Source organism: Phallusia mammillata, chromosome 1 (assembly GCF_965637545.1).
Source record: "Phallusia mammillata chromosome 1, kaPhaMamm4.hap1.1, whole genome shotgun sequence".
Taxonomy (NCBI): domain Eukaryota; kingdom Metazoa; phylum Chordata; class Ascidiacea; order Phlebobranchia; family Ascidiidae; genus Phallusia; species Phallusia mammillata.
Window position 1 is genome coordinate 23,999,846 of NC_137252.1, and position 17,680 is coordinate 24,017,525.

The 17,680-nt window shown below is 35.1% G+C and overlaps 3 protein-coding genes across 3 annotated transcripts; all 3 read left to right on the forward strand.

The window, feature by feature from the left end:
• Positions 1–52: 52 nt before the first annotated feature.
• On the forward strand, positions 53–5,226 carry LOC145215347 (uncharacterized). Its single transcript, XM_080084038.1, has 10 exons — positions 53–585; positions 865–965; positions 1,272–1,417; positions 1,644–1,805; positions 2,012–2,142; positions 2,360–2,462; positions 2,807–2,938; positions 3,158–3,243; positions 4,195–4,281; positions 4,653–5,226. The coding sequence occupies exons 1-10, from the start codon at positions 575–577 to the stop codon at positions 4,744–4,746; spliced, it is 1,053 nt and encodes a 350-aa protein (XP_079940164.1). The 5' UTR covers positions 53–574; the 3' UTR covers positions 4,747–5,226.
• Positions 5,227–5,717: 491 nt separating this feature from the next.
• Positions 5,718–11,539, forward strand: LOC145215356 (vacuolar protein sorting-associated protein 26B-like). The gene is made up of 7 exons (XM_080084046.1): positions 5,718–6,011; positions 6,186–6,340; positions 6,441–6,597; positions 6,726–6,893; positions 8,258–8,433; positions 9,807–9,949; positions 10,357–11,539. The coding sequence occupies exons 1-7, from the start codon at positions 5,947–5,949 to the stop codon at positions 10,441–10,443; spliced, it is 951 nt and encodes a 316-aa protein (XP_079940172.1). The 5' UTR covers positions 5,718–5,946; the 3' UTR covers positions 10,444–11,539.
• An 81-nt stretch (positions 11,540–11,620) lies between these two features.
• LOC145215339 (uncharacterized) lies at positions 11,621–14,375 on the forward strand. The gene has a single exon (XM_080084029.1). The coding sequence runs from the start codon at positions 12,125–12,127 to the stop codon at positions 13,262–13,264; it is 1,140 nt and encodes a 379-aa protein (XP_079940155.1). The 5' UTR covers positions 11,621–12,124; the 3' UTR covers positions 13,265–14,375.
• Positions 14,376–17,680: the final 3,305 nt, after the last annotated feature.

A 17,680-nucleotide genomic window follows, 5' to 3' on the forward strand; every position in this document is an offset into this window, starting at 1 on the left:
CGTATGAAGAACAAAGTTTCAGTTGACAGTCGTATGAAGAACAAAGTTTATTATTATTATTATTATACAAAATTTCCCAAAAAAGCATCTTCAGTGTCTATACAGAGAGCAATAAAAGGGATTAAAATTAGAAAAAAAGCTAATAGTTCCTTCACAAACACGATCATTCCTCAACTGAAAGCCTAACTGACTAAACTGTCTGTGAACACGCAATGAAAGATGAGAAACGCACAAAAGATAAACAAACAGCGCATTACGCATTTAAAGTTCAAACGTCCCACAAACTCTTTCTAAGAGCGCATAAACCATTACTTACCTTCCTAACACCAGGAATACAAACTGGCGCCAGTTTGTTTACTTCAGTGTGTGACGTCATAATGCATATTTTTTCATTCACGGTAGTCAGACTGGAGAGACTGCATAAAAGTGCTTACCGCATCTAGTGAATTAAGTTATCTATGGTGTAACAAAACAAGTTTGTAGCATATTGAGCGCAGTCATGCGGCATATATTTACACGTGATAATCCTGATCCTGACTGTGTTTTGATGAAAGTCTTACGAAAAAGTTAAACAATGGGACCTTTGTAAGTTAAAATTTTCTAACTGTATTTGCACTAAACATTGTTTGAGCGTGAATGATTGTAATCAACGGTGTTGCAACGTTTTTTATTGCTTTGCTATCTTTTTATTTGGGGACAAACGTGACAATAGGAAAATGTATTACCCGTCCGTTGATCGCCAAGAAGTACCCAAGCAGGGCTAACATTTTTGCAATAAATTATCTTTGATTTCTGCTAATAAATGTCTTAATTTTGTTTAAACTAATATACGTAACTTTGAACGACGTACTACATGTTTTTTAGACCACCAACGTATGTCAAGGGATTTCAAAATGAGGACACTTCCAAGCTGACTTACCAGCAGTTAGGCGGCACTGACCTAATTGTTCCAAAGTTAGCCTTTGGTAAGAAGTTTGTAAGGTGTTACTAAATGTTGAAACAGCATATTTATAAGTAAAATGTTTGTTTTTTTGCATAACACAATGTATAATTGAGAAATAAGCATTAGTATGTAAGATTTCTGGGCATTAAGTGACCATCAGTTGTTATTGGCTGTAATGCAAAAATCGTTTTGTAAAACCTACTGTTTTTAACTTTAATTGTCATTCAAATGTATTGTAATAAGTAGTTTTCTGTTGTGGTTCTTTGGCTTTTCAAGTAAATAAAGTGACCTTAAATTATTACCTGTAATTCTTGTGTTGAAACTGTAGGTTGCTCTGCACTGGGAAGTGTATTTCGGGCTACAGATGATGGAGAGTCAGTTAAGGTTACTGAAAATGCAATCAAAGAAGGTTTGAACTTACTTGATACTGCTCCATGGTATGGTCATGGAAAAAGTGAACAAGTGCTAGGAAAGGTAAATAACATTAAAAACAAACATATAAAATTTGGTTCAACAGAACACTTGTAGTTTTGTTCCATCTGCTCTTTTTTCTGAACTAAAGGATTTTCTTTTTTTGTGCTTCATGAGTGCAAAATATTTTGTTGCTTCATTTTTAATATGTGTTGGCGAGGAAAAAATTCTATGTGATTTTCCATTTGTTTAATTTTCCATTGACTAACTGTAAGCTTTTTGGTTGCAGATTTTACCCCAACTTCCTCGCAATACTTTTTACATAAACACAAAAGTGGGAAGATATGAACGTGATTGTGAAAAAATGTTTGACTTCAGTGCTGAAAGAGTTATTAAATCTGTTGATGAAAGTTTAAATAGACTTGGACTTGAATATGTTGATATAATTCAGGTATAAAGTTGGATTGTTAATGACTTTTGCACATTTGTTGACAAAATAAATCTACTTTTAGCAACCACAAAACAAGTAAACAAATTGTATTTGAAATTGGAAATTCATAATTTTGCATGAAAGTTCACTATTTTTTTGCATGAGCAGTTGTTCTATTCTTATATTTTTGCATTTGTACCCATGAGTTTATGTTTTTTTTTAACCAGGTTCATGACATGGAATTTGCACCCAGTCTTGATATTATCATAAATGAAACCTTACCCGCATTACAAAAAGTCAAAGAATCAGGAAAAGCTAGATACATTGGAATAACTGGCTATCCACTAGAAAATTTTAGGTGGGATATAACATTTTTTTTTTCTGTTATGACATATTTGTTGCCAGAAATTTGTTTCAGCCCATTATTTGTTTGTTTAACTTTGATATACTGTTAAGTTTTTTAAACTTTTGCTCATATTACACCCAACTTTTTGTACTTGGTGAACATATATAATTTTTAATCTAGCTTATTTAACAAAATACTTTTTCATGTGTGTTGTTTGATAACATTACAGAACGGTAATCGAGAGATCTGCTGTAAAAGTTGATACTGTACTGACTTACTGTCGTGGTTCCATGAACGATAATTCACTTCAAGAGTTCTTACCTTTTTTGAAGGTATTTTTGTTACTTTTATAGTAATTACAATCAAATTACAATTAAACCTTGTCTAATTTTTCAAGGAAAAAAAATTGGTAAAAATGTGCAATATGTCATAACTTCTGTGTTTGCAAAGAGCAATGCTAGAAAACGGAACGATAAATTAATGCATGCAGGAAACGCATTTTGTGTACTTGTCTGGCATATGGCTGAATGCCATCTTCATGATCATGAAATGCCAACTAACTCATTTCTCATGTGCTAAAAGGCAATACAAAACTATAGCTTGTTGTATGTTAGTGGAGCATGCAAACAAAATCAACACACTCCCTAGTATACCCACTGGTCTTTGTTCTTTGTAGTCCAATGGCATTGGAGTTATCAATGCTTCTCCACTTTCAATGGGTCTCCTCACCAATCGTGGACCTGCTGATTGGCATCCAGCTAACAATAAGATTAAATCAGTGTGTAAACAAGCGGTGTCCTACTGCCAGGTACATAATGTTGTTATTGTTTCATGATTGAAATGGTGTTTTGGAATTCGATTTGTAGCACTTTTTTACCCTTGACCTTAACTTACATTTTTAACAACCAGTGGAAGCATTGTGCATTTATTACAAAAACACGGACCTAATGGAGTGAAATATGTCTGTGCCATAGGTTAATGACATGACACCTGGAACATTTGCATGACATTTTTTTGTTTTGCACAGAATCATGATGTTGACATATCAAGAATAGCAACAGACTTTTCATTGCAGCAACCTGATATTCAAACAACTCTTTTCAGCTCAGCAAGGTCAGAAACACAGCTCTTTTCAAATCAGTTTGAATTGTGACAAACTTAGTTAAGTCATAAATTTACATTTAAATAACATAAACAAAACCAACCACATCAAAGTGATGTGAACAGTCTTTTTTTGCTGGTTTGGGCATAGATTATTTATTATGTTTGAATGCAAAACTGACAATTAAGAGTCAATAAGTTGGAGACTGTTTTGAGCAATGAGAGTTGAAGTCAGCGATTAACTTAGACTTCTTAACTTAATTAGATTATTGGAAAATAAAAAAATTGATTAATCAAATTTTAACTTCGTGTTTTTATAACCTATCATTATAAATTAATTATATAAACATTCATACACATCAGTATGCAGAAAAACACATTTACCTCTGGAGATGAAGTTGGTTTGTACTACCAACACCCAACCTTTTTTGAATGAATAGGTTACAGCTGGTAGATAAATTTTCAAATTGTAACAGATATAAAATGAAACTGGTAAATTAAATCCCAAACTATTTTGCCTATTATATATTGAGTAAATACAATCTACTTAATCAGGAATACCAACTAATCAAAATTTTTTGAAAACTATTACCTATCATTTGTGCTGGACAAACTGGACCGATTTTGAATGGGGATTATGATAAGCTGTATTAATGATTACCATGTGCAGTCATGGAATACATCAATTCAGTATGTAGCCTTCATTAGGGTAGGTGTACTGTGAGGACTGGGTTTTGTTTTACTTCATCACACCTTTTATAAACCATTAAAATGAACCACTTGATCAAGCAAACAATTTTTTTTCGATAAATATGATTTAAATCCTTCCCTTTTTTCTCAATAAATACGATTTAAATCCTTCCCCTTAACTTTTTCTCAATAAATACGATTTAAATCCTTCCCAAGATTCCAATTGGATATAAATAAAATAGTGACAACCACTACTCTTATTTATACTGACAGCATGAAAAACATGGCAAGCAATCTGCAAGTACTGAGGGAGGGTATTACAAAAAAAGAACGGCAAGTTCAAGAAGAAATCATGGAGCAGTAAGTTTTATTTTGGCAATAAAACGTTTTTTCTTGGGAAGGAGCATATGCCTGATCATAACCAATGCTGTGCTAATGTTTAAAAAAAGGTATTTCTGTTTGTTTTGTATTTTTAACTGGTACATCCACCATCATGGTAAGGGTACTTAGTGCCAGTAAACATGACAATCAAATCAAAGTGCTCAAGTGAGTATTAACTTAGAAGTTTGCAACATCATAAAGTAAAGCGATTTATTTTTCTCAACAAAAAGCATTAAAGTAAACAGTTTGCTGGCAGACTTATTTCGAGCAGATCCAAGTTACAAATGTATGTTGATTTCATCAGACCTTGACCAGCACTTTGTTGAAATCCACATTTTTTAATTTTTCAGGTATTTTAAGCCACTAAATAATGCCAACTGGGAAGGGGTGGAGGTAGCTAAATATCGTGAAGCACTTTCCAAAGTTTGTGCAAAAGACTCGTAAGAATCAGTGATGTGATCAGTGTTGACAATGTTTATACTTTCAAGTATAACTTTCAATTAACTGTTTGAATTGTGTGGGTGCCATTGAGGTGTATACGACAGAACACCTCAACGTTTCACTTACTTACTGCTACTTTTTTTAATAAAAAATTGTTTGCTGAAAAAGAAACTAAATGTTATAGTTTGCACTGTCTATCCCAATTTTACACTTACTAAGACACTGCTGATTTGATTGAGATGCGTTGGTTTAGAAGTTAAAACTAGACTTTGTTGTTTGTTGAATTTATGCAGTAATTGTGTTGCAATGTGCATGTAGAGATTATGTTTGCTAAATTTGCTGCTGTTACAAATTTGTTCATGTTTTGTAACCGTTTTTGACGTAATGGCATTGTAACATGCCAAAAGCTATATTGCTTTAGCCCTTTGTGCAATATAATTCACATTTTGAGTTGTGTATTGATCAACAAATTTGAAGCTTGTGGATGAAGTGTCTTTGTAGGAAGATTAGAGAAAAAACTGCTGTAGATATTTTAGCAACGTCAGAAACCGGAGGCTCCCCCAACCCAAACTTTTCACTTGATTCACAATTTCGGTGACTGTTATTATCTAATACCATTACCACAACATAGGAACACCAGCACACCGCTCTACCTGTCCCAAACGTCATTTTCACATTTGAATGCAAGTCATTTCAAAATTGTTCGGATGTATACAATATTTTAATTCGACAGAAGTTTTTGCAATCGACCAAATCCATTTCGACAGAAGTACCCTTCATATCTGGAAAGCTAAGACAGACAAAATGCAAAAGGTTTTAACTGTTCTTTTCTTTCAAAGTTTCTTACCAGCATAAGTCGATGCGCTGTTATCACAGACAACGCTACTTTTCTTTTTACTTTGCTAAAAAAATAGCTTAAAAGATTTCAGTAAGTTCTGTCTTTCGTCCCCCTGTCACAATTGTAAGTTTAAAAGCGACAGATACATTCAGCATGCGACATGCGTCAAAAGATCTCAAGCGCAAAGTTGTGCTCTTGCTGGTCACGCAATTTTGCTAAAAAACTGTGGTTTTGCAAAAAAACAACGTATGAAGTAGTGTTGTGTAGGATAAAAGGCTAATAGCAACGTTTATGAAAACGTGTCAATGGAAAACAATTGGGCCTTTTAAAAAGTTTTGCGTAAGAACCTTAAAGTTGAAGTCACCATGAACTTTTTTGGATACGGTGCTATTGAAGATGTGGAAATAGTACTCGATGGTGCGGAAAAGAGGTAACGTACCACCAACGACTTTACAGTGCAAAAAATAACGTGAAACACTTTATAGAAGTTACAGAAGACTATAATACTGTTCCTGTTTTGTTGTGTTTGTTATAATGGCGTTTACGTTCACTTGTTATTAAAATGGTGCTTCATAGTGAGATCAAAAATGGTCTACTTTTAAAGGAAAAAGGTTGAGCACCGAATATCTGAGAGCAAAAGTGCTGAATTAAGTGTTTATTATGACGGTGAAACTGTATCGGGTGCTGTCAGTGTTGGGCTCAAATCAGGAACAAAAATTGACCACAAAGGAATCAAGATTGAACTCATTGGTCAAATAGGTAAGGGCCTTTTCTGTGATTTAACCACCCAAAGTTGAATATGGCTAAAAATATGGGCTAGTTATGTTGACTTTTTTATATCAGCATTTTTTCTTTGCAGAAATTCTGTATGATAGAACCAATCTTCATGATTTTACAACACTAACTAAACAATTGGCAAGTCCAGGAGTGTTGAATCAGAGCAAAGTGTTTTCATTTCAATTTCCACATGTTGAAAAACCATTTGAATCCTATTTTGGAAGCAATGTTAGATTAAGGTATTTGAGTAAACCAGCTGCAATTTGCAGAAGAATCTTAATGTCGACTTTTGATTTTTGTACAGATAAAAAAACTGAAAAATAATAACCTACTACTTGTTAAATGTAAAGTGAATTCCACTTGGCAGGTATTTTTTGAAAGTGACCGTTGGGAGACGTCTGACAGATTTCACGAAAGAACTTGAATTTATTGTTCACACATTGAGCACATACCCTGAAGCCAATAACAACAGTATCAAAATGGAAGTGGGGATTGAGGACTGCCTTCACATTGAGTTTGAATACAACAAACAAAAGTAAATTTTGCAACAGTATGTGTGTTCCCTGTTTAGGATTGACAAAACTGGTGTCGGTTTAAATATCAAAATGGTATAAAAAACTTTTAAACCCAGGCTTTACAGAACCTACCTGCCTTGACATGCTCTAGTGCAGGGGTGGCCAACCCGCGGCTCGCGAGCCGCATGCGGCTCTTCGTCTGGTTTTATGCGGCTCTTACGTCGTTGTCGAAGTTTGGGGCCACTGTGTATATTTTGGTTAGTATGTGGCGATCTGGTACAAAAATCGTGAAATGTAAAGTAAAGCTTTAACAATTTTGCTTTTGAACAAACTTATTATCCGTATGGCCACAAACCATGCCTTAAAACTGGAACCTTAAATGGCAATAATGGCTTGATTATGATGGCATATATTCAATTGTGGAACAATGAATGGTTGCTCATTGTTGCGTACAATGCGAATGAGACACAAAGCAACAGCAATATTTACAACAAATGTGTTCCAAATAAACAATGCTTCAATCCGTTGTTTTTCGGGTTATGACGAACGTGGCATTTTTGTAAAACTCGGCGCCTAAGTTTGGGGCGCATGCGCGTTAGATGAAAATACCGCAAAGTTTCTCAGCAGGGAAGATCTTTTGAGTAAGAATTTTTTGTCAAGTTAGCCTTTAAAATGGGAGAGAAATGTGGCTCTTTGTGGAAACACAGTAAAAAATGTGGCTCTTAGGCTTTGACCGGTTGGCCACCCCTGCTCTAGTGTTACCACAAACCGAAGCTGAATTATTGACATTGCTAACAATTTTTGGAATCCTTGGACCTTGACCAAATAATTTAATGATTTTTTTAATTTTCAAAATAAATACTATTTTCTAGTCCCCCTGTATAGCAGATTTTTGCCAAAAAATATGTTCTCGATTAAAATTGCACACTCCCATCATTAATGATTTTGGAAACCGATTCACATTAACAATATTCTATTGCAAAATCAGACACAACATGTTTTTTTCCTCGGTGGCCATTCTGGAGATTTAAAACAATTTTTCCAGGATTTGGGAGTATGATTTTCACTTAGGAAACCTAAATACCGTCTGATCACAAAAGATTGCATAGAGTTTACCAACAAGATCCACCAGTGAAGATTCATGTGTTACCATGTAGTAAATTACGGGTTGCTTTGATACCACATGTCAACACAATGCCCATCTGTGCTGTGTTTAATATGTATTGTGTTTATACATTACTGTGCTTATATATATATTTTTAGAAGCCTTTATGCTACCATAAACACTTCTTGTCATTCAATTTTCCACAAAAATAAAAATATTCTTGTCGGATAAACTGGTATCTGTATACACAGTTTTGAAAATACATTGATTTTTAACCAGATATCACCTCAAAGATGCCATCATTGGAAAAATCTACTTCCTTCTTGTAAGAGTTAAGATTAAGCACATGGAAGTCCACATCATCAAGCGTGAGTCAACTGGAACTGGACCAAATGTTTACCATGAAGACGACACAATTGCGAAATTTGAAATTATGGATGGTGCTCCTGTAAAAGGTAAACAACTAAAATATCCATACTGATAGAAATGGTCTGATTCAATTAATATTAGGGATGGGCCGAGCCGAGCCAGAACCCAAGTACTCTGTACCAAGCATCGCTGTTTTTAATGCAGTTGCACAAATGGACCCGAGCGTAAAATTTGCATATTCATGCCCTGCTAACATATGTAACTAGTGTTCTAAAGGGTGTCTATGAACAAAACGAATGATTTTTCAAATGCACTAGATTGTGGGATAAACACTATGGGCATGTACCGCTTAATAAACACCGCCGGTGACGTAGGAGGGCTTGTAGAGCTAAAACGCAGCAAGGGGATTTTTTGTGATGTCATAATGCACCGAGTGTGCTCGGCATTAAAGTGAGATGCTCGGTGCTCGACCAAACAGAACATTTGCAGTTTTGGCACATCCCTAATTAATATGATAGCTGTTTCAGTTTTTGACATTCATCATACTGTTCTTATTTTTGTACCATTCATAGTAATACTGTTCTTACTTATAAAATATATCCCCTCTAAGTACTGGAGTTTTAGTCATAATGGTTGAGCATTTTCTTTGTTTGTCCGTAACTTTTGCAATTACTGCAAAATGGGTCACATTTTGACTTTAAAGATTTGTACAGTAAAAAAATATGCTATTGTAAGGTTTGGATCGATGTGTATTATCCTACAACCTTAACAGTCACCTCACTAGCTTACAAAATGTGTTACATTTTTGAAAGGTGTCTACATTGCATAATATTTGGATGGCTAGAACTTGCCGTATGGTGTCGATTTGTTGATTTTTATGTAATGGCCAATTATTTACCCCACAAGTATATATAAACAATGCCCAAACTGAGTAAAAATGTTTGAGTGTTGATTGCTATGTTTCATTCAAGACCCTATCAGCTACCTTGTCAGCCCTAAAATAGGTGAAGTTTGAAGCACTGTCTAAACTGAATGAAATAAAGACGTTTATCATTATGTTCAACCCAACCGCTTATCCAACTAGCCGAATAGAATGGGTCAAACTGTAAACATGTCTAAGTTAAATAGGATTTGGATGGTGTGTACATAAAATACCATGCATAAACTTACTGTACATGAATCGCTGTGCATGAACTTGCTGCACTGAACTTTTATGTTGTAAAATGCATGCTTAACAATTTTTGGTGTGAGTTACGGACCCATGAGTTTCTACCTGCAGAAACAAACAAGGTTGAAAAAATGTTGGTAAAAATGGGACCAAGTGTAAAACAAACATGGTAATTATTTTTATAATTAGCTGTAGTGTTATACAATATGTTATAAAAAAAAAAACTTCTGGTGTACAGTTAAATTTTTACATTCACTAACAAGTTTTTCTTGCATTTAATTTTTTTCTCAGGTGAATCTATCCCCATTCGATTATTTCTTGCTGGTTATGATTTGACTCCATCAATGCGAGATGTTAACAAGAAATTTTCAGTCCGCTACTTTCTCAATCTTGTTCTCATTGATGAAGAAGACAGGAGGTATTTTAAACAACAGGTTAGTACACATTTTGCAGTGAAAATACAACTTGCAGGAAATAAAGTTCATTACGACTTTAAAACTTTAAAAAGAACCAAAACTATTATTTTTGTATCTGGAAAAACAACCAAAATGGTCGGAGAGTTGTTGACCAATCTGTTTATAACCAGTGGCTCACTAGAAAACATACAATACAGTCCATCAATATATTTGTTCATAAACTTATTGAATAAGCGGGAGGTTGAAATGGAGTTTAAACGACACAATTACATAGAAAGTTTTCATTTTGGGTTTTTTGAGTAGTTGAATCAAAAACATATTGATTTTGTTTGTTTGTTTTCTTCTGTCTATCATAGGTTTATTTCCCTAACTTGGGTCAATACCATTTTTAATTTTCAAAACGGAATTCATTAAATTATTATTAGGAGGTTATTTTGTGGAGAAAAGCGGACATTCCTCATCGGCAGGGGTCAAAATCTTTGGAAGAATCTACGCAAAGATTTGAAAAATAAAACCCTGATGAAAATATATCGCAATCTTTACAACAAATTATTTAAAACATTGATTCCTGCCAAATAAAGCAGCGTCGGAGATAAGAACCAAAACGGATGTGCTACTAAGATTGACTTTGAGTGTAATTTTTGTTTGATCATTGTTATTATCCTATTGCTGTTATTATAAGTCTATGTTTGTTGTTTACATTTAAACCTCTTTGTAATGCTCAAGGCTTGGGTGAACACTGATTTCAATTTCTATGGATGAAAAACGCCGAGTTAATTTGCAATTTGAAAGTATTATGCAATATTCGCTGATTTTCATGTATTGGATTTTTTTAAATTTAGCGGAAAAGATTTATACTTACAAGTACACTATGTAAGTAGATCTGAGCAATTGAATTATTGCACCATAATGTCTACATTCTGCCTTAAAAACAATAAGCATCCCTTGAAGTCTAGGAAATCCATCCATTTTTAAACAAAATCATTAAAAACACATTTTGTTTTTAAGTGAGGTTAAAATATCGTTGTATCGGAAATATATAACCAACGTTATTTACCGATTCCCACCCTTTATTCATGCATATCCACAACCCAATATTTGTGTACATTCATCTCATTTGAAAAGTTTTTATTGATTGATTCATTGCTGCCATGACGTTTCAAGCTCCATTTGTGTGCTGTATCAACGATATTTATAATAATGCTCAAGTTCGATTTATCGTCACACCACCAAAATTATCAACTGAATCCTAAGCATCTGTAAACGAAGTTATTAAAAGATGTACCCGCCACTTTTGCTTTTAACTATTGAGTTCAAATTAAGCTTTTACAATGTTTAGTATGCTTTGCTGTTACTAGTGATAGATTTATGCCTAATCAGTGCATGCATTATCGTAAAACCACGCATCTTTGATAAACGTTTGACAAATTTACAAATTGTAGGCCCTTTTCAGTTGTGAATAAATGGTAATATTGAGCCGCCGTGAGAGGGCGCTGTTTACCGTTTTTTAGCTCTTGGCAGTAGCTCCCTTGTTCCAACGATTTTTGTGATGATTTGTTTATTCGTGAAATGTCATTGCAACTTTCATTAAAACATCTACAAATGTCAGTCGTTTAAACATCTACAAATGTCACCTGTCCAACTCCTGGGAGGACAAACAACATATTTTTTTTCAAAAACTTTTTGCAACCCGGAAAAAAAATTTTTTTTTGCTTCTTTTTAAAAAACTGTGCGCAAATTTGCACAACAAGGCCATTCGGGGTTGAGTCACAAAACAGCGTTACCCTTATACGTCATGCCTACCGATTGATGGAACAAAACACCCCTTGTCCATTATATCAGGGTGCCCATTAGGCTGCAAATGTTTGTGTGTGTGCAATTAATTAGTACTCACTCAGACCGAGGTGAACCCCGACATTATACATTACTTGGTGACTAGATAAAGTAAAGTCACAAGAGAAATAATGTGACAATGCTATTGACATCGTTCAGATGGGGTTTACCTGCTGTTAGTAAGAAGCTGGTTATATTGTTTTGTTGGGAGCATGGAAAATATTTTGTCAAAGTCATTAAACTGCTTTAACGTTGTATACTGATGCTGCAAAGCAACGCCTAAATTCTGTTGGGATATTTTGTCAGTTTAGATCGCAAAAATTGAGGCATATATGGCTTATACTCTGAGCTAAAGGATAAATGTCCTTCTATAGAGGCTATTTCGAACTAAGATTAGGTAATTTTTCGAAAAACTTGTTGCGTGGCAATTTTACTTACAAATTTAACAATCTTGTATTTAGCATTGTATTAAATGTAAGCATGACTAAAATTGTTGAGACAAAAACTACCGACCTTGACAATGGAAGCTTTACTTTGACGGCGTCGTCGGCAGCACCAACCCAGGCCACTTTGAAAGACAACGCAACATGGAACACAACGGCGTTGTTTACTGGATACACGGAATACGCATCCCGACCCATGGAAGAGACGATGATTGTAATTCTTATCATTATAAGCGCCTACTTCAGTATTGTTGCTATTTGCTATCAATTCAAACACGGCCAGGCTAACGTAAAGTGGACAAACAGATTGTGCACAATCTGTGCTGTGATGTTGCTGACCCAGTCCTGTTGGTTTGTGATTGAAGTTATGAACAGAAACAACGTTACAGACGCGACCTGTAAGGCTTATGTAGCCGTAAGTCTTATTTTGCTTACCTTTAACAAGTCGTTCGTCTACTTGGTGCTTTGGATTCGTCAGTACACATTTTTTAAGAACCCACGCTTGGCTCAAAACGCGTCTAGGACCTTGTTTGTGATCAGTTACATTACTCTGGCCGGAATCCTTATCCTCCCGCTCTGCACACTTTCTTTTCATCTTGCAATGACATCGTATGCAACTCCAGTTGGTTGTGTAAGCAAGTATGAAGGAGCAGCTGTAGCACTCCGCTTGGCCAACCCTGTAACCTACATGCTGTTCGCTTTATGCCAAGTGGTTCTTCTCGGTCTTGTGCTGCACCCGATCGTAGGCCATCTACGTAGAAACAACGGAGACGGTTCTAAAATTCAACAGGTGGTTATGCGCTTGTGTGCCTGCACAGTCATATGTGTTACCACTGATATTGGCTTCCTGGTCTTCGTTTCTATGATTCCAAAGTGGGCTTCCAATTCTTTTTTACCAGTTGTGTACAGTTTTAATGCGGTCATCAACACAGCGGCACTGTATGTATCGTTTACTGATGCAATGGAGAGGTTTGTTCCATGTTACACGAGACCAAAAAATGGTGGTGAAGCAAATGAGAATATTACACAGAATGAGACAGGCCGTACTGTAGCCTAATGCAAATAATTGGAAATTAAACATCAACATGTTTTCAAACAATACTTTTGGATGTGTTGATCATGTGACTTGGTCAATATTTACTAAAACAAGGATTTTGCAAAGCATGATGCGTTTTTTGTTCAGGTCTACAGAACATTTTAAACATTTTGGGTTTACAAATCTCTTTTGGACTGTAAATAAACTTGTGTGATGACACTGTTTTAGCCCATTGCTTTTCAACCTCGTTAGGTCTCGGTATATGTTATGTTGGCGGACACACGAAAACCTTGGCATGGCGTTTAGATACATTGGTTGGGCGTTTAGATACACTGGTTTAGCTTATGTACAGCCGTCTAAAAATAAAGTACATTATGCTGTTTGTGATTCTGAAAATTCACAAAAACTATTGTACCAATTAGAATGACCGTTTAATGACATTTTACGTTTGTAACCGGTGACAGCATAGGCGCCGAGTGGGCGGTGGCGGGGTGGCGCCGCCACCTTGGGTTTGTAAAGCACGGTGGCGGTCACCGTGTATTATTTTTTTGCTTGTAGCGGTTTGGCACGAAATATCGTCAAAACTAAAAGCCAGGAGCGATTTTGCTTTTAATTAAATGTGCTGGCGAAAAAGCAACGAAACGTGGCTTAAAACTGCAACCTATTTTGGTCAGTACCCTTTTTATGACGTCAAACACACAATTGTTGCCCGTGAATGTTTGGCTATTATTGTGTACAATTTGATTGTGCTGTAATAAAAGGTTATTTTAGGTGATAAAAAGCAACAACAACGTGACTAAACATTTCTAAATTTTACCAAACCAATTTTAAACGGAACAACAGTGTGTTCCAAAATTTATTTTTTAATTTTGACGAACAGTCTATATGGGAAGTTTTTTGGGCTTTGAGTTTGAGTTCTTGTGGTTTCACGCATTTATGACGCCACATAAAATGACGTCATACTTTACGACCGCCACCTTGCATTTTTGAAAAACTCGGCGCCTATGGGTGACAGTATTGTGTGCTATTTTGTCATTTAATTATTGCATATCATGTAAATATTCGGGATCTGATTTTGTTGATTTGCTCGATGCTGTGTTTATATGTAATAAATTTGATTGTTTCAAAGTAATGTGACTGTTTTAATTAATTACACTAATAGAACAAGAAAGATGTTCTTACAAGTTGCTGGTTGAGTATACAAACTGTTCGGTATACAACAATGACTAGCATGTACAAATCTATAACTGTTGAACACACCCGTTTGTACAAGACCAATACAGTTAAAGGTTATGCACATTAACTACTTCCTGTGGTTGTTTTAATGTTTAGCAATAACACGTCTACAGGCCAACTTCTCGTACCTCTTTACAAGCACTTTTTCGTTTGTTAATGGAGGCCTGACCTGGAGCTAATTATGGCCGACAGACAAGGTAATTGCATAGGATCTCCAATCTTCGAACTTGTCAATGTAAATTTCGCTTGATAAGACTGTAACTCGGAGAGCTTATGTACCAATGAGTTTCTCTCCTGCTGTAAGCGTATTAGTTAAACAATTACAGCAGCTTTTCTTGCCTAATAGCAAGGTGAAAAAAGTTTTTAGTTCTTGACATTGCAGTTTATGTTTTGGCACAGTACGAGGTTTGCTCAGTTTTTATAATATTATTTATTTAAATTATCAAAGTATTCTGTCAAATTAAACCAGGTGAAAACGATTTATACTTGTTAAATTTGTGTTATTCAGGTTAACCATCACATATTCACTTAAGCACATTGCTGTTGAATTTTACCAGCCATTTTCAGGAATGCAAAAAAATATTTTAAAATATTTTTCAAGCAGTTTTGAAAAAAAACTAATACTGTGCATTTTAATTATTTTGGAATGTAGGCTGCAATTGATGAATGGGTCGAATGAAATAGTACAAACAATGTTCTCCAAAGAGTAGTTCCTTTTTGCTAATATGAAGAACACTCCCCAAAAGATGACACATGTTGCACCAAGTTTAGGTTATTTCGAAGTTCAAAACTTTTTTTCGCTTCTTGACTTTGACAAAACTAATTAGCTTTAAAAGCACTACGACGGAAGTGTTTATGTGCATTTGGTGTAGGTGCATGTAGCAAAATCATATATTTTGTTGTTCCAGAAAGTGTTCATTAAATATTAATCGTGTACTAAACAGGCTTTTTGTCAACACTTAAACAATGAACGCGACCACCAGCCAAACGTCACAATTCACGACCATCACGAATTCATCAGGAACAACCAACGACATTGATGATCATGCAACAAGACTAGCAGAGAAGATCATGGTTTACATTCTAATAGCCATCACTTTGTACCTTGCTACTTCTACAGTTGCCTTTGTTTTAATTCACGATAAAGGAACGTCGACCTGGACAAATCGGCTTTGTTTAGCAATAGCAATTATACTTCCAATGCGGTCTATGTGGTTTTTGCTGGAAATCTTTGGACGTGGAATACATGACCATGTTTGCGGCTTCTACATCACCATGGATCTCATGATGTCAATTTCAGATAAAACTTTGGTGTATTTGACCTTTTGGATACGCCAGCGCAGAATATACAAGACACAAAACCCGCAGGGAAGTTCAAGAGCACATGTAACTTTTAACTATACTGTCTTAATTGGCTTTATTCTTGTTGCTATTGCTCAACTAGCAATTCTGATGTCACAAAGAATGTTCACCACCAAGAAAGGTTGCGCAGTGGGCCCCTTAAGCCCATTTTTAAGCGTTGCATTTCGTGTTGTATACGCATTGTACATCAGTGCACAAATTGGACTTTTGGGTCTAGTCCTTAACCCGACAGTTATACATTTACATAAGCGACGCCGTGTGCCAAATGCTGGGAAACTACATAGTGCTGTGATTAGACTCAGTATTTGTGCAACTGTATGCGTGGTCACTGACTTTTTGTTTTTAGTGGTTGGTTGTATTAAACCTACTGATGCATCTGTTTCGTTTATTCCTATCGTTTTTTTGTTTAATTGTGTGGTGAATTTTGTGGTTTTAAGTCTCTCGTTTGATGATTTTCGCAGTCGGTTATTTCCTTGTGTGAAGCCTCCTGCAAACGATGAGGAAAGGACTAGTTTCTGACGTGAAATTGTGTTTTTGTAATTGCAAACTTCGTTAACATTTGATCAAACATAAAGTTCAAGTCATTGCTACTGAAAAATCTAAAAAAATCTTTAAACGTCCGTTTAAAAAAATTAAGTTCAAAAATTTGTAAATGTATTTTTGTGCACTTTGTGTAACTAGTTCTTGAATTACCACATATTGGGGTACGTATTGGTGTTGTTTGTTTGCTGGATTTTATGCTCCTTTCTCTGGAAAACAAAATCGCTACCCAAACGGTTTCTTCGTTTTCCAATTGCTTACTAAGTAAAAACGTTTGCTCATTGTCATTGCCGAAATTTTCGCTTGGATAAAGTTCTTTGCACTGTAAAAACTATAAAAGATTTAGGAACTATAGAAGTATTCACCCAAAAAACATGAAGATATTTGTCCCATTACCGATTACTAAACGGGAAATTGTAACCGAGAATAGTCCTGCAGAACGTCCTTTTTTCTGGCAAAAACGTCTTTAAAAAATATTTGTATGGGTAAAATTCCTTCCACTTTTTACAAAATATTTTTTTTATTAAGCCAGTATCTATGGTTACTTAAAAAACACTTGTGCCTGGTTTAATAATTATCAATATCTATGTCAAAATTATAATTTGATAATGAGCATTATAATGCTTCACGAACATTGTCGTTTATTTAATATCTTAGATCGCAAAAAATTAGGCGCTTTTTTGTGCTATTTCCAATTCCGCGAGACATTTTTGTTGTATCGTATTTGTCACGTGATTAGGATTAAACCGGTGTTTTGTGACGTCACATGACACACCCAGCTTATAAATTATGAATAAAAACCTTTAACGAATTTACACCTTCTTTTCAATGTATTCCTTTTCGGCTTTGTGTCCCGAACAACCAAGTAATTAGTTTTGTAACAATATTGAGGTCAGTGAAATGAAGTAGTAACGAACTATTTTTGTCAGATCTTATTAAAGCGAAAATTACTTTGCAGCTGTAAACCTGAAATATTTACGTTAAATAATAATCAGTGCAATTGTTTGCAATGTAAACAGGTTCTCTTTTCGTGTCCAGCAATTTAAGCGTGGATCCAGTTATGTTTAAATCAATGTTCACCATTTTTGGTTATTAGTGATCTGTGGCAGAGAGACGATTGTTGACGTTTTGTACAAAAACGATCAAATTTGTTTGTTTAAAAATATATTGATTCACAACGAACTGTTTTATATCCGATTTCAGCTGCACTTATAAGACATTTAGGTAAACCATCCCTATTATCTGCACCTAAGAGCAAGACAGTTTGTGTAATTAAAATAAATTTATTTTGAAGGTAGA

Excerpts from the sequence above, each read along its gene's own strand:
- LOC145215347 (XM_080084038.1), top strand. Across the intron at positions 2,143-2,359 it reads TATCCACTAGAAAATTTTAG|AACGGTAATCGAGAGATCTG; the intron begins GTGGGATATAAC and ends ATAACATTACAG. Across the intron at positions 2,939-3,157 it reads AAGCGGTGTCCTACTGCCAG|AATCATGATGTTGACATATC; the intron begins GTACATAATGTT and ends TGTTTTGCACAG.
- LOC145215356 (XM_080084046.1), top strand. The coding sequence starts at position 5,947 with ATGAACTTTTTTGGATACGGTGCTATTGAAGATGTGGAAATAGTACTC. Across the intron at positions 6,341-6,440 it reads TGAACTCATTGGTCAAATAG|AAATTCTGTATGATAGAACC; the intron begins GTAAGGGCCTTT and ends TTTTCTTTGCAG. Across the intron at positions 6,598-6,725 it reads GGAAGCAATGTTAGATTAAG|GTATTTTTTGAAAGTGACCG; the intron begins GTATTTGAGTAA and ends TCCACTTGGCAG.
- LOC145215339 (XM_080084029.1), top strand. The coding sequence starts at position 12,125 with ATGTCCTTCTATAGAGGCTATTTCGAACTAAGATTAGGTAATTTTTCG.